At 35.6% G+C, this 12,586-nt stretch overlaps 1 protein-coding gene across 2 annotated transcripts in view; it reads right to left on the bottom strand.

Moving 5' to 3' along the window:
• Positions 1-12,586, bottom strand: part of DENND1B (DENN domain containing 1B) — a 164,769-nt gene that overhangs the window by 34,657 nt on the left and 117,526 nt on the right. For both annotated transcript variants that reach the window (XM_063344729.1, XM_063344730.1), the window contains one exon: positions 3,661-3,762. In XM_063344729.1, the coding sequence (XP_063200799.1) occupies positions 3,661-3,762 (102 nt within the window). The remainder of the gene's footprint in view (positions 1-3,660; positions 3,763-12,586) is intronic.

Genomic DNA, 12,586 nt, shown 5'->3' with positions numbered 1-12,586 from the left:
AACTTGTAAATGAAATTTGAAATTAATAATAATGTTCAAAAGACTTATGATTCTTCAAGTCCTAATCCTGCATTCATTATTTATTTTTCTCGTTGACACTTTCCACCTTTTTAGGAACAAATCCCAACAAATGTTGCAGATTACATCACTTAAACAATTACATTATGTAACGAGATAGTCTAGCATTAGGCTTCATGCTAGTTCTAAGAATGAATTAGTATTTTCCCTGGACACTCATCAGAACTATTTGACATGTAAGATGCAACTATTAATTGCCTGTGTTTGCAGCTTGAAATAAAGATTAGCTACCTTCCATGTTACCCTAATTAAAGGGGAGCCTTTCCAAGGCTCAGAAAAAGCTAACAGATAAATAGGATGCATAATAGTAGAAATATCAAAGATGTGGTGAAAAAAAAAAAAACAGTGAGAAAAGGAGTAACGTTAAGTATACAGTCCAAGAGAACAAACATTTAATCTGGGGAAAAGACATCATATACAGAATATTTAATCAGGAAATAAGAATATTTAATATATAAGTAATAGTTATTTTCTTTTTAAGAAATTTTTTAATATGAATAATATATAAGAATAACAATAATCAGGGTTTTTAAAATTAAATCTATTCAGGGCAGAGGACAGCTTTAGAAAACTAAAGCCAGCACATTAAACTTCATACGTCTCTATAGTTGTGATCCTTATCAGGGTATTTATCATAAATTACTTCTATAAATTCCTGGCAAATGTATGTTTTGCATAAAGAGTTTGGTGCATTCTGTTTCAGAGCAATATAAACAGTCCTTTCAACTTCCAAAAACGTGAAGTCATCAACCTGAATTCAAAGGCATCTCCATAATTTATAAGTCCAAGAGAATGGTTTGAGGCTAAAAGATAATCTAAGCGTGGTCCCCGCCAAAAATATCCTGCCTCAGTTTTCAGTAAAGACTATGATGCTGAATAAAGGAACAAAAATACAAACGTTAATGAAAATGAGATACAGAAATGGACATTACAGTATCTGAGGAATAAAACGTGAATCAGAAACCCCTAGATTCACCTCTGTTACACGATTCTATGGAAAACAGCACATGTACCTGGAAGTAAAAAAAATTTTTATGAGTCTATCAAAGTAAAGGAAACACAGTTGAAGTGGAGAAGAACAGTACCATTACTTAAAAAAGCAATGGTTGTCTGAAGTGTTGGTCTGCCAGTTTGCCCTTAACAATTTGATGAGGGGGCATTTCGAGGGTCAAAGTGGTAAATAAGTAAGTGGGAAGATACAACATATAAGTTAAAACACTGTTTCTCACAGATTCTTTGACAATTAATTTTATAGAGAAAGGAAATGCAATTTATCTACACCACAGAAATGCCTCTTGCATGTGCCTCAAAATCCTAGTTGAGATGAAATAAAATCAGAGTACCTGAACGGTACACCTGAACTTTAGGTTGGGTAAGGACTGGCCCAAAAAGGAGATAACAGCTTGCAATGGAAGGAAAAGTGTTAGGCTGGAAGTGTCACCCCTCATGGTATTTCAGGGTAAGTGTCGTGACTGATCCCATTTACAGGTTAGTTAACGATTTTGGTACAAAAGACTGGCATGTGCTAATACATTTGGGGGGGATCATTAACAGAAAACACATCAAAATGCAACACAAAGTAAAAACAGATGATGTTGAAGATGAAAATAATCTGAATGGGAGTACCACAAAGAATTCCACAATTTATTCCAACAGTGATTTCCTGGTACTTTGGTGAAAAGATACTAGCACTTCCAAACTTAAAATAGTGGTTAAATCAGAGGAATTAATATGTTTTAATGCAGGAGAGAGGAGGAGAAGATTAAAAGCCCACTAAGAAAAAAGGACAGAGGAAGGATTTTACAAAATGGCAGAAATAAAGGTTACTTGTCAGTTATGGCAAAAGGGGTGCATTTAAAGTAGCTATTTTCTGCTTGGTCTAAGGCTGCTTCTAAGAACTATTTTCTGCTTAAAAGATTTTCCAGAACAGAATAAAATACAGTTTGGTCTCTTTGAACACAAACAACTTTGAAAACAGCTCATTTGTCAGTGGGGAAAAAAATGGAGAAGATGCAGCTGGGCTAAGCATTAGCTGAAAAAGTCGGAGTAACCTTCGCAACAGAAACTAGAGGAATGAAAAAAACCTACTACTACTACTATTAAACCACACGTGTGATCAAAATTGTTACTATTTCCTAATCCTCTAAAATATATTATTTCCTTTAGTTGAAATAAAATTAAAACAAGCCATAAACAAACTGTAAACTGATTCTGTTTAATCGAACACATATTAAAATGTAATGGGTAAGCACAGAGGCACACTGACAAGCCCATTCATTTCAGTGGAGTTAAACCTTTCTCTTACAGCTGAAGACCTTGCTTTAGCAGTAGTGTGACAACAGTTCAGAAACATTGCTTGTAGGCAGTTTTCTATTAAGAAAGTTTCATGCTAGCTTATCACACTGAGATATGCAAAATGTAAACAACACTGTTTACTCCTTTACTTCTTTCCATTTCAATCATATGTGCTGGATACTTCAAAAGATTTCAGATTTCTTATTATTTTAATTTTTTTTTACATTTTTTAATTGTATAAAATAAAACAGAGAAAAATTAAAGGAGCCCAATTCTATGATAGATATTTCTTTAACTTTATACGATCAGGAGAAACATGTTTTCACAGGACTCTTACGCGCTATCATCCTTGCATAAATCTTTACTTTAGACACTAGCCTCTGATTAACACCCAGTGGTTTTTTGAAAATTAGAAGATTCTGGGTATAATGAATTTCCCTTATCTATCATGGTAGTATATCTTCAAAGGCGCCCACCAGATTATTTAAACATGAACTCCCATGCCTCAATCATTCCAGATATTTGCAGGCAAATAATATACTTTTATAAGCCTTCTGATTTTATTCACATTTTCCTTGGTTCTCCTAAAAATCTAGTTATAAGTTTCTTAACACCCTTTTGATGCAATGGGGTCATGTGATGAAATGGGAGAAAAGACAGTTACAGAATAAAATCAAAGAAAAAACTTGATTTCAAAGACCGTAATAAAACTATTACTGAGCTATGCCAGACATTCAATAATTTGTTCTCTATTAGCTCATAATCTGCATTAAGAGATCAGCTAGAATATTCTTCAGGCCACCCCTATGGCTCAGGTTTGTTATATTCTCCGTGTGCACATTTCAAAAAGCCTAGCAATGAAAACTGCAATTACAGTATGAATCCAGTTTTTAAATAAAAAGCCACTGAAGTCCAATTTAAGAAAGCACTATGTTGTTTAGGTTCTTTGGTCATGAGCCAAGAGAGCTGAAAATGAAGTTCAACCATCAAGCCGGGAGATCCACGATTTTTCCTGTTTAGATGAGTTGCCGACTGGCTCTGAAGAGATGCTGCGCGGGCTCTGCACCCTGGGGTTATTTTTTGTTGAGTTTCCTCACTACCACCATTCTTTTTAACTGCAATTGAAGATTTAATAATCCAACAAACCAGGGATAACTGTCTGTACACAAAGTACTTGTACTTCTATTTTAACCAGAGTTTCACAAGATAAGAGAAAGGAAAATACATTTAAACACAGATATGTTTCAAGAGAAAATCATTAAACATGGGTCGTTTACCCTCTCATACCTGTTTAAAGAGTTGAAGATTAACAGCAGTTTCCAGGAACTGCTTAGTAGTACTGGAACGATGCTTCACAAAACTATTCTCACAGAAAGTTATCGGCTCTCCCTAAAAAATTTAAACAGAAAAAGTTAGATGGTAACTAGAGTACACAAATATGCTGATTTATTTAAAATTCTCCATTACAAATTTATTTATTTACTAATAGTCAATACATACAAATACTCCCTTTCAAGCAATCTTGATAAACATGCATCCAATTAAACAGATATAGACAACAACAAAAACACCCAAAATCTTCATACAATACTTAAATAGTCATCAAAATACATATTGCAATTGAACCTCTGGTTTATGAAGTCAGTCTACAAAATATGCTCTGCAAGGAAAAAGTAAGTGGTTTACAGTTGGTCCATGTTACCTTTACAGTACTTTTCCTTAAAAATTTTGAGGAAGGGTTCAAATTTTGAGGAAGAGCAGGGCCAGTGTTTCAAATAATTTACCATGCGTTATTGTTCAGGATTGCCCTGATTCCCTGGCATGCAAAACCAGCAACACTAGTAAACCAAAACTCTAACTCGGTCCAAAATGATGTATCTGCACCAAATTATTTTTATATTTATTCTACCAAAACATAAGAAGATTTAACAGGAAATTATTGAGATACACATCTATTTTATTTTTACACAAAACAAAAACTACAAGCTTTCTAGAACACTGTTATGGAGAAAATCTGAACAGATGAGATTAACATTTAATACAAGAGTATTTCCCCAACATGGGAAAAGCACATAGTCTATAGTTATACCAAAAACCATGCACCAAAACACTCTGAAGGCAAAAGAAGATAAACAAGTATTCATTGAAAATGAAGCGTTTGTTGAAAAAAACACTACTGAAAACAGCACTCATTTAAAAAGATGTTAATAAGATGATTTATAAACAATCAGACTGACTCCTATCCTATTCCCTAATTTCATTTAAAATTTGCTATTTTCAGTGTGCACAGAGCACTGGACGCTTTGGATGAACATTCTCTCCAATTCTGTTATTCTTATCAATACTTTACAATAAATACGTGAAGCTGTTTGACTTAACTGATAGACACATTACAGAGTTTGTGTAGTGACCAAGGTACATGAACGGATTTCATCATAAAGCCAAAAGGCCTCTCACCCAAGTTTACAAAACCAAAATAATTACCGGGTTAGAAACAATTACCAGAGGTCTCAAAGACAGAAGATTTGGAATCCAACAAAATGACACACCTAAATCTACCATAGAATATTTTACTACCCAAAAGCTCCATATAAAGTGCAGTCCCACAACAGAATAAAGGACGCTTCAGCCATTCAAAAGGAAGAAGATCAAAGACAGCTTCTGTATTGATCTTCACAATAGCTCCAACTGTTAGCCACTTTAAAGACAAATTTATTCATGCCCATGATCACCACAGGCTTCTGCTCCTAACCCTGTTTAACTTGAACCGCACATGCTACTTCATGCGTTTTCCTATCATTTTGCCTGACTGTGCAGTTATGTGCTTCCAGAATATCACAAACGATTTTCTGCACGTGACCTAGGTGAGTTTGGGTGAGTAGCTCTAAATTTTCAACTGCTCTTTATATCTTGCACTTTGTTTTTAAACAGTTCAAGGAGAATCCAAGGAAATGTTGCAGTAAAAACGCTGTGATGTCATTTTAAAATCCAATTCTTATACTAGCAAAAGCTTCCCTCTTTGGAGGTCTCTCTTTCAAGAGGTCCCATTCTACTCAGCAAAGTGCTTAAGTTCACGTTTAACTTGTTTTTAAGTTTTACATTCTTACTTCTTTATGGAACCTCTGATTTTAGAAATCTCACTGGAAGAGCTAGAAGCTATACATTTACCTAACGTAATGCTTCCCCTTCCACAGGGTAGCTGGAACACTGTGATGTGCAAACCCATCTCAGTACAACATGTAGCACTGTCGATCGAGTCCCCAGGAGAATCAACCAAGTTACTCCACCTACTGCTTACCCGAGATAACTGGTGAACACAGCACACACGCAGGACATGCTGGATCTGCCAAATAGCTTGCAATGTTTGTGGTACTTTAAATAGCACTGCCTTCCTGACCCACTTTGCGTTAGCTATTCTCGGGCTCCTACAGACTCTTGTCTTAAGAAGATGACCCCAAGCTACGCAGCAAATTCAAAGTGCATCAAAATAAATGAAATAGTCTCCAGTGAGATACCGTGGTACAAGACACAGTGCTCCTGAGGGCAGACTCTTTTCTCAGTTCTGGCGTTCTTCCAAAACATTTCCAGGCAGCAAACTGTAACAACTCCTATTTTTTTTTAATGTATGTATTTATATATCTTATATATATTATTTTTATATATACGATATATTATTGTTGAATATTTTTATATATTATACTTTAATTTTGTATATCGTATGTTATTTTTACATATTTTTACATATTATAGATATTATTTTTATGTAATTTTTGTTGTTGTTCTTGTTGCCCAAAGAAATGATTTCTGGAAATACAGAGGCTTTGTGGGGGCGCAGAACTGACTTGATGATGGCTCATGACATACTATGAAACATTAAATTTAGGACCAAAGAGAGAAAACAGTATTTTCAAAATACACTATTTAGAAAGATAAAAACTAAGCTATGCCTCCACTGCCACTTTCCCAGTTGCCTTGGGGAAGATGAAAGAGAAAAAGGAGAGGTTATCTCCCAGCAGAAGAGAAAACAGGCATTCTTGCTCTCCCTTTCGCGTCAGCCTGGGAAGACAGAGCAGACACAGTTCTACTTGATGGCACGTCTCCCACCCGCGCCACGTAACACCAGGAGATGGTAGTTCAACATGCATTTTTAGTGCATGGTTGTAATATTTTCCCAAATACTTTTCTTTAATCGCTGGATGCTTCAGATACTCAGTAAGCACTCATGCATCCATGCATCTGTTCCCTTATCAGTGCAGTTCAGAGACAGAATAACCAAAGCTACTCCTTAGCTGAAAATTTTTTAGTTGTATAAAGAGTTCACATCCAGTAGTCATCTACGTTATTTGAACCTACCGATAGCAAGGTTGCTTTAAAAATTTGAGTAGGTTTAAGGCTGATACCTGTTCAGCACATAAAAATGAGAAAATCTGTTGAAACCTGTAGAAATTCCCCGCTGAAGCTGTCTCAGCGTATCTGCTGTAACTTTACTGAAATTGCATTAAATAATACAATTCGCTCCTGGCTCTTTTATTTGTTCAAGGCCCTGAACAACAAAACTGTTTTCCAAAAAAACCTTTTACAAATCTTCAAGATTATTACTGTAAACATGATGCCTTTTGAAGTGCTATTTAAAAAATAAATTATTGAATCAATATAAACAAAAGTAGCTCTAGAAGTTTTCATGCGCAAAGCTTACAACATTCTCATTTCTGCAAATACAACTGGGTACCTTTAGAAACTGAGTTTCGGAGGAATGCTCCACTGATATTTAACTACTAGACCATCAAATGGCCCCTGTCGTATTGATCTACAATGTACTTTCACAACAAGTTCGATCAAAACCCAGTGGGGACTCTATACTGAAAAGTAGACAGCTAATACTCAGACCAAACAATCTATGCCCAAACAAGATACCTGTCCTTTTAACAACAGTTGCTGTAGAATTCTCTTCCCCTTTCATAGCTTGCCACACACAGCAGGAATTTCTTACTCGAAGCTACATTCACATTTCAAGCAAGCAATTTACACAGACCTCAATGGAACGTGAAAGCAGTGAGCTAAAACAGCGTGATCACTCTAAAAGGAAAAATAATCTAGATTAGAAGGCACGTTTGTGCTTTCTAAATCTAGCGTTATTTAACTTGAACAAGAAGTGCTAACGTTTGAATTCTTTATTTCAGAAAACATTTGTAACTCTCTAGCATGAGATGACTAACACCAACTCTTTGTACTATTGCTATAATTAATACTGTTTCATACGGTAGCTCTCGCTTCATACATGAAGAGTATAAGGTAGGTACAGGCATAGCTTCTTTGGTTTTGTAGAGTTTATTTAAAAAAAACCAAACAAACCAAAACTTTAAACACCATTTTGGTTTTGATATTAAAATTCCTCTGTTTAAAATCAAGGAAGCACAAAGCTGGCATTTCAGCTGTTGTCATGACATTCAGAGACAAAGGCCAGGGGATAACTGAGTGTGAGCTATGGTTCTACTCGGGACAGCGCCACTTTAAATTACAAACAATTTTCTGCAAAATTTGCAAATTTCTTGGAATTTACCCACATAAAGATTCAGATATGCTGGTATTTCTTATAGTCACAATTAAAATCCACAACAGCTCCTATTAATACAATATTCAATAAAGGACTACTGCTGTCCTTGAGACAAACTAAACAATATGATTTTCAACATGTAGAACAGAATTCTTATGGAAGTCACAATAAATAGTCATAACCGATATTACCCAGGGTGGGTCCGGATTTAAACACAAGCTATGTTCTGGTATGTCATTATCTCCCTGTTTCTGTACTCTGCTGTACTTTTTATGCTTAACTCTTGGGGGAAAGATAAACAAGTCAATGCCCATTTCAAGAGATACCTGTTCTCAAAAGGTTTGATTTTGAAACTCATTTATAAGCAATCATTACATACATATTCGTTCTGAATCTTAAAATATGTATTTTTTCCTAATATAACATTTGATCGTGTTATTTTGCTTTATTGTATATGAAATACAATACCTGCATCTGTTGCAGAGGCGATGCCGCTACTTAAAATAGCGCCCATATTGGCCCAAAGCACTTCAGTTAGCATTCAATTAAAGTGAGGTCTGACCGGTTGTGCTATCTTCAAGCTGGAAGTTATCTCGGCACCCCTGCCGTGCTGATGAGACCATGAACTCCTACTGCTGAGCATTCCAGAGCAATCCATTAGCCTTTGCTCTTCATTTCTTAATTTCTGATGAGTGATGTTACAACCACCATGACTTAAAACAAAATTATCCTGTGTTTACTTCCCTCATAACATCAGGAGCTTTGAGGACTTTTTCCACAAAAGAGGTGATTTTTTTCCAACGACTGAGTATTTTTTTAGCTAATTCTTGAAGAAAAGCTGATTTTTCAAAGGTAGAAAATAAGTTATTGTTGCTTATATTCCACAATCTTTTAATAGATGTGTCAAAGTAAGAGGATTTACTTGAAATACATTTGAAATGTATTTGTCTTGCCATGATGAATTTAAAAATAAAAAAAATAAAAAAAAATCACACCTATATATCCTCCTGATGTTTGTTACCTAAGAGAAAACAGCTTTTCTGCTCTGCTTATTTTCCTGATGATGTTAAAATTAATCTCTATTATGGTGAATACTTGTATACTCATTATTTTTGTGCTCCTTCTTATTCTCTTACCTACCTTTCCCTCTCTAGATGTAGATTGTCAGTGGAAATATTGCCTGCTTAAGAATTCTTTACATCATATAGTGTTTCATTAACTGACCATATTGCATATGATTAATGGAAAAAATTTACTAGTCTTTGCTTTCATCTGCAAGGTTTGCACAAGTACATGTGTAAGGCCATCACAGAGTTATTAAAACGTTTGACTGGCGTGGCGCCTACCTGATAAGGAAGGATGCCTAAAAATGACCCATGAAGAACACGCAAAGTAAAACAGCTAGAAAAAACATAACACTGGTTGACAAAATGACACAAACTGCACAATTGTAATCTTTGTATCTAACTCCCGCCTGTGCACGCAATTGTGAAACATGGAACATGAAATCCTATTACATAATACTTTTTCAAATGCTGGTCTACATAAAGAAAACAGGAGCAACAAAAGGTTCAAGGCTAAGTCGTGACCACCCAAAGTAAACATAGTTTGGACTTGTATATGCATTCACATGGTATAAGAAGCACTTATGCCACAACACTCTGACCTTTGAAATGTCTCAGCAGGGTTAGACCCTTGGGATCAAAACTGCGATCACCAACGTTGCAGATTGCACGATGGCTTGTACCACAGCTGGGGGAGTACAACCATGCACTGACCACCTGCCCTTCTATACGTCAGGGCTCCTTATAGCCAAACAGTTTGAGTAGCCCCATTGCCATTGGTGTAGGTCTGCACTGCTGGAGACACACCACACACCTCGCCCCTCCAAGTCCATGCACATTACCCTATCAAAATGGACTGCAGTCCTCTACGTGAATGGGACCATATACCAAAACCATTCTAATTCACTATTCCATTGATGATAATTTTGTTCTGGCTTATTTTTCGGTCATTTATCAAATGACAATGAAGTAAATAAAGATGAAAATCTGATTTATTTTCTTTTTCTCTTCCCTATCAAAATTTTGGAATGGTGGTAAGATAGTAAAAGAGGTTGCATAAAGAATTTTTTCAGTTGTCCCCATCTACCATGCACTAACTGGATTCCTTCTGGATTAAACTAAAGCAGAAAAAGAGCTCCAGCTCGTCACAGGTATTCAGTATTCAACACCAGACTAAAATAAGAATCGCAATAAAGCTAGAAATGCACGCTGTGTGCATGTCAGGTCCTTAGCACCAACTGCACTGCTTTGCTCTACAGGCCCACTCCTACTATGCAATATTTGCTGCTGTAAAGTGTAGCATATTACAAAAATATTTTGTGCAGTTCTAACAGTTTGACAGATTTCTTTAATTCAGTATCCTGATTACATCAGAAAAAAAACAACTATTTCCACTTTTCTTGGAAACTGTTACTGGATTAAGATTTTTATTACCATTTATTAGACAAAAAATCTAATCACCATTATCTATTACATGTTACATATCCTGTCTGTATTAGAGTAGTCAAATTTTCCATATGGTCTTTTGGAGTCCCATGAACTCCTTCCAAGACCCCTGAAGCTTCCCATTTTCCCTTTCACTAATCATTTTTTTTTTCAATAATTGCTAGACGTTTGTTGAAGACATATTGCTATACCGAGGAGAATCTGTCCTATGCTGAAAACAAACAGTTGCACAGAACGAGTGTTCAGTGTGATGAACAGGGTTTGGAGTGAAGAGAAGTGTTGGAAGAGTACAGACACTATCAAAGCTGTTCTTTACTCAAAGTGAATATTAATGACAGTTGTTTCATGTTGCAAGTTAAGATCGTACAGAACACACTGTTGCAAGGAAAACAGTTCTCTTGAACATATTTTTCAACTTACAAGCAATCAATAACTATCCAAACACATTATTTTATTTTTCATCAGGATGTTTGCGATCCTAAAAATGGTACCCCAAAATCTCTCAGTTCTTGATTCTGAAAATATGACAAGCTTATTTATAGATAAAGTATTTCAAATCTGTATAGAAAATATTCTCATTTAAGTATAAACCCACAATTTTTCTACATGAATACTTCTTGAGCTCCTGAAAGAATGTAAATGAAGTCCATAGCTGTGGTTTAGATTCCCTTATTAGATATAGCATCATAGACTCCAAAACAAAGGGTAGTATTTTCTTTGCAATAACAATTCCCAAGTTCTGAGACTCCTCACAAATGGCCTAATACAGTCAGATGTGATTTTTTTTTTTTTTTAACTTCCCAATTCACAATGCATTAAACTGAGTTCAAGGTTCAAAAGGCTCATATAAAATGAGCTGAACAATCATGGGATAACTCCATTTCTACTAATCCAGAGCAAATTCAGCTTCTAATAAATTTTTCCATCACAACAAAATTCTGTAAAATACTAAAATTAGTTAAAACAATGCGAACACAGCTCAAAAATAACAGTTACACTTTTTTTTTTTTTTTTAAAATACGCTTTGTCTTTGGACAAGTTGATGCCAATCCAAGATATGCTGGTATTTGCCAGCAGACTTCTGCCTGTTAAGATGTTCTGAAATAACATATCTTTTTTTAAAAAAAACCCACCAGGCCACAATGGTTTCATAAATATGTTCTTTTATATGCAATCAGTGGAGCCAAAAAAAAAGAAAAAAAAAGCAAAAGAAATAATGCAGAAAGGCGGACTGCAAAGGTCACTTTGACAAATGTTTGCCAGTTGAAATGATGCATGGTGCACTACTTCCAATACAGTGCAAATGTAGATAGATATCTCAGATATGCCAACAGATAAACTGAAATAAAATGGAAATCAGTTAAAAGGAGAGCTCATTTCAACAGAGACACTAACCAGAATGATAAAGAACTTGCACATTCAGTTCAACAAACTCACCAAACAAAGGACTGACTGAAGCCTATTTCTGGTCAGAACAGAGGTACTAGACTGACATCATTCTGTTCACATATATCAAATGTAGATTAAGACGCTTTTTGACTTAACAGCTCTTACTGCAAGCTGCCATGATTGGCAGGCCAGTGTCCTCACCTTTAGACTAAGCAACAAATTAGATAAGCTCTTCTGAAGCACTGTCAGGTAATGCCACTGTAGGATAAATGACAACTATCTATTTCGTTCAAACTATTTGTTCGACAAGTTTGACACTAGTACTGCGTTGAACTCAAGCAATTTTGAAAACAGGTACAGTCATTTCAATATAGTATGCAAACTGGCTTTCCATATCATAAGAAAACTGGAATGACTGCTAAACAGAAATACACAAACTAAACCCTTAAACATTACTTCATTTCTGCATGGATTACTTTTCATCTCAATAACAACTCTTGTCAGTGGCACAGAGAGCTAGCGTGTAAAATGCTTACGGCAAAAACGACTACCTGTAAGAGAACGACTTAAGTAGAAGGAAGACCCTGCCATACTGTTTTTTAATGTTTCCTCCAAGAGAAGGCCTCATCTGGAATTAATAACTATCCTCCCCATTGCCACCAAGGAATACCACGTAGTTCTTTACCCAACAACAGAATACACTACCCTCCTCACCCCTAAACAAACACCCACCCATGCACCCACACACCCACCAGTTTTA

Source organism: Chroicocephalus ridibundus, chromosome 8 (genome assembly GCF_963924245.1).
Source record: "Chroicocephalus ridibundus chromosome 8, bChrRid1.1, whole genome shotgun sequence".
Classification (NCBI taxonomy): domain Eukaryota; kingdom Metazoa; phylum Chordata; class Aves; order Charadriiformes; family Laridae; genus Chroicocephalus; species Chroicocephalus ridibundus.
The sequence above is the reverse complement of the archived record's forward strand: the minus strand, read 5'-3'. Positions and strand labels throughout refer to the sequence as shown.